The following is a 4,227-nucleotide window of genomic DNA, read 5'->3' on the forward strand; positions in this document are numbered from 1 at the left end:
GTGGTCCGACGATATCCATCCCCCATTTCATGAACGGCCATGGGGACAAAACCGAATGTAAAGGTTCTGCCGGTTGGTGTACTAGTGGTGCGTAGTGTTGGCACTTATCACATTTTCGTACGAAGTCTTTGGCATCTTGTTCCATGCGAGGCTAGTAATATCCTTCCTGTACCAACTTCAGCACCAAAGAATTTGCGCCCGAGTGATTGCCGCATATTCCTCTATGGACTTCTCTCATGACATAATTAGCTTCTGACGCTCCTAAGCATCGGGCCAGCGGGCCATGGAAGGATTTTCTATACAATTGGCCTCTCTTGAAGCCATAATGTGCATCTTTGGCGCGTAACGCCCGTGATGCTTTGGGGTCTTCGGGCAACTTTCCATGCTCGAGATAGTTGATTATTTCATTTCTCTAGTCCCAGACCAGACTAGTCGAATTTACCTCATAGTAACCATCCGTATCCAAGACTGAGCTCATAAGTTGTACTACCATCCTGGATTTTGATCCTTTTATTTTCGTCGATGATCCAAAGTTTGCTAATGCATCCGTTTATGCATTATTCTCCCTCGGGATGTGAGTGATTGACCACTCCCGGAATCGCAACAAAAGAGCCTGGACCTTTACTACATATTGTTGCATACGTTCTTCATAATTTCGATAACCTCGAAATCAAGTCCCCGGGCCAATTCGAGCCTTTTAATCAAAGCTTCATACTCTGCTTCATTGTTAGTTAAAGGGATCGTTCTGATGGCTTGCCTTAGGGTTTCCCCCGAAGGCGTGATTAAGACTATTCCGATTCTAGACCCCTTTACATTGGAATCTTCGTCCGTAAATAAGGTCCAGACCCTTAATGTCGATTCCGACACCATTACTGCCTCCTTGGTTGCTAGAGAAAGCAGTCCCGGACTGAAATCGGCCACGAAGTCAGCCAAGACTTGCGACTTAATTGCACTTGGTTTGTATTCTATGTCGAACTCACTCAGTTCGTCGGCCCATTTGGCCAATCTTCCCGAGAGCTCGTGTTTATGGAGGATGTTCCGCAAAGGAAAAGTAGTCACCACAGCTATCGGGTGACATTAAAAGTAGGGCCTCAGCTTTCGAGCGGCGACTACGAGAGCTAAGGCCAGTTTTACCAAATGTGGGTAGCGAGTTTCTGCTCCCATTAAAATTTTGCTAACGTATAAATGGGAAATTGCGTATCTTCGTCCTCCCGGACTAAAACTGCACTTACCGTAACTTCTGAAACCACGAGGTAGACAGAAATGTTTCACCTTCTTTTGATTTTGAGAGCAATGAAGGGCTTGATAAGTACTTCTTCAGATCCCTCAGAGTCTGCTAGCACTCCGGTGTCCATTCGAAATTCTTCTTCTTTTTGAGCAGTGTGAAGAAGCAATGACATTTTTCTGATGACCGGGAAAGGAACCTGCTCAAAGACGCTAATCTTCTTGTGAGCCTTTGGACTTACTTTATGTTTGACAATTGATCCGGGATATCCTCTATGGCCTTGATTTTATCGGGGTTTACCTCAATTCCCCTTTGTGAGACCAGAAATCCCACAAACTTACCGGAACTAATCCCGAACGCGCACTTCTCGGGATTAAGTTTCATGTTATGCTTCCTCAGGATGTCGAATGTTTCTTGCAAATGCTTAAGATGGTCACCTTCATTCAAAGACTTAACGAGCATATCGTCTATATAAACTTCCACAGTCTTTCCTATTTGCTTTTCGAACGTCTTATTTACGAGCCGTTGATAAGTGGCTCCGGCGTTTTTCAACCCGAAGGGTATTACATTGTAACAATATGTACCAAAATTCGTTATAAACAAAGTTTTTTCCTGATCTTCCGGGTTCAACTTGGTTTGGTTGTACCCGGAATAAGCATTGAGGAAACTCATCAACTCGTGCCTAGCCGTGGCATCAATTATTTGATCGATATTTGATAGTGGGAACGAGTTTTTCGGGCACGCCTTATTAAGGTCTTTATAGTCTACACACATGAGAAATTCATTATTCTTCTTAGGAACTACCACTACACTAGCTAGCTAGTCCGGATATCTTACCTCTCGGATCGAAGCGATTTTAAGCAAGCAGGTTACCTTTTCTTTGATGAATTTATTCCTTGCCTCGGCAATAGGGCATTTCTTCTGCCTTACCGGAGGTACGTCGGGATCCAAAATCAACTTGTGCACGACTATTTTCGTTGAGATACCTGTCATATCCTCGTGCGACCTTGCAAAACAATCAGCATTAAATTTAAGGAATTCAATAAAACCAGACCTGAGCTCCGGGTGCAGTCCTGTCCCCAAATAGAATTTTCTCTCTAGGAATTCCTCAAACAATGCAACTTGCTCCAGTTCCTCCGTCGTGGACTTTGTTGTGTCCGTCTCTTCTGGAACTTGGAAATATCTTGGCACCTGATATTGTTCTAATGACTCTGCTTCCGGGCTAACTCCTTCTAGCTCGGGTGTAGGTGCCGGTTCTCTTAATTGTTATGCCGTGTGTTCCTTTCCTTTTCTACTGGAAACTGAGATTGCATTCATCTACCTTGCTGCCGATTTATCACCTCTTATTTTCTTGATTCCTTCGGGCATTGGAAACTTCAGCAATTGGTGATATGTTGAGGGTACAACTTTCATCTCGTGTAACCATGGCCTTCCCAGGATGATGTTGTATCCCATGTCACCATCTACTACTTCAAAGAGAGTTGTTTTCATTACCCCTTCTGCGTTTGTGAGCAGCAAAATCTCTCCTCGGGTCGTCATGCTCGCAAGGTTGAATCCAGCGAGGAGCTTTGTTGCCGGGATAATGCTTCCGGTGATATTAGCTTGCTCCAATACTCTCCATTGTATGATATTAACCGAACTTCCTGGATCTACCAGAACACGTTTAAACTTAAAATCTAACACATTTAAAGAAATTATCAGTGCGTCATTGTGTGGTAACAAAAATCTGTCTGTGTCCTCCTCTGTGAAGGTGATATCGTCTTCCCGGAGCCTTTTACTATGAGTTATTGATACTTTCATCTTCTTTGCTGCCGAAAAGGTGACCCCGTTAATCTCATTCCCCCGAAGATCATATTGATCATCTGGCATGGGAGTTATTCTCCTACTTTCAAAGGTTCCGCGTCGTCTCCGTTATGACCATAATTGTTCTTAGCTCGGTCACTCAAGAATTCTCTAAGGTGACCATTCTTCAATAGTGTTGCCACCTCCTCCCGGAGGTGCCGGCAGTCCCCTGTCCGGTGACCGTTCGTCCCATGGTACTCGCACCATATGTTGGGATCTCTCTGGCTGGAATCCGATCTCATGGCTTACACTAACTCCACTATACTGACGTTAAAGTTATATTCCGACAACTTGGGGTAAGAAGGATCCGGAGACCCCGACGTCTCCTTATCCTGGAGTGATCTATTGTTTCGACCACGATCGGTCCTTCTGTCAACAATGAACTTGTTTGCTGCCCAGAAGTTTCTTCCATGGCCTTTGGTCTGCTCGTAGGGCAAAAACCGGCCCCTGGAGTCCGTCTATCCGCGTCGTAGTCATCCTTTGATTTTTCTCTGCTCTTCTCCCGTCCTTTGGCCGTTGATGTGGAACTGACCTGGTCATCTTCAATTCTTATCTTTGACTCGTACCGGTTCTGGACATCTGCCCAAGTTACTCTCCTTCAGCTTCCGGCAAGCATCTGAGCTTCTCGGGTTCAAACCTTTGGTGAATGCTTCAGCTGCTCATTTATCCGGAACAGCTGGGAGAAACATTCTTTCTTTATGGAATTGGGTAACGAACTCTCGTAATAATTCGAATTCTCCTTGTGTGATCCTGAATATGTCGGCCTACCGGGATTGTACTTTATGGCCCCGACATAAGCCTTGATGAAAGAATCCGCGAGCATCTCAGAGGAATCTATGGAATGCTCGGGTAATAATGAATACTACGTTAGGGCTCCCCTCGTGAGAGTTTCTCCAAATTTCTTTAGCAGCACAGATTCAATTTCGTGAGGAGCTAGATCATTTTCTTTGGTCATCATTGTGTAGGTGGTAATATGCTCATGTGGGTATGAAGTCCTGTCATACTTTGGCACTTCAGGCATTTTGAATCGATTGGGGATTAGTTCTGGTGTCGCACTTGGCTTGTACGGTAATTGAGTATACTTCTTCGAGTCCATGCCCTTCAATATTGGTGGCGCGCCTGGGATTGGTCCATGTGGGAATTTACTTCCCTCATAAATC

General features: G+C 44.8%; 1 protein-coding gene across 1 annotated transcript; it reads right to left on the reverse strand.

Annotated features, from left to right (window-relative positions):
* Positions 1-2,542: 2,542 nt before the first annotated feature.
* On the reverse strand, positions 2,543-3,094 carry LOC138892995 (uncharacterized). Its single transcript, XM_070176757.1, has one exon. The coding sequence runs from the start codon at positions 3,092-3,094 to the stop codon at positions 2,543-2,545; it is 552 nt and encodes a 183-aa protein (XP_070032858.1).
* Positions 3,095-4,227: the final 1,133 nt, after the last annotated feature.

This window comes from Nicotiana tomentosiformis, chromosome 5 (assembly GCF_000390325.3).
Source record: "Nicotiana tomentosiformis chromosome 5, ASM39032v3, whole genome shotgun sequence".
Taxonomy (NCBI): Eukaryota; Viridiplantae; Streptophyta; class Magnoliopsida; order Solanales; family Solanaceae; genus Nicotiana; species Nicotiana tomentosiformis.

Bases quoted from the DNA above. Each gene is read 5' to 3' on its own strand.
- LOC138892995 (XM_070176757.1), bottom strand. From the start codon at position 3,094: ATGCCAGATGATCAATATGATCTTCGGGGGAATGAGATTAACGGGGTC.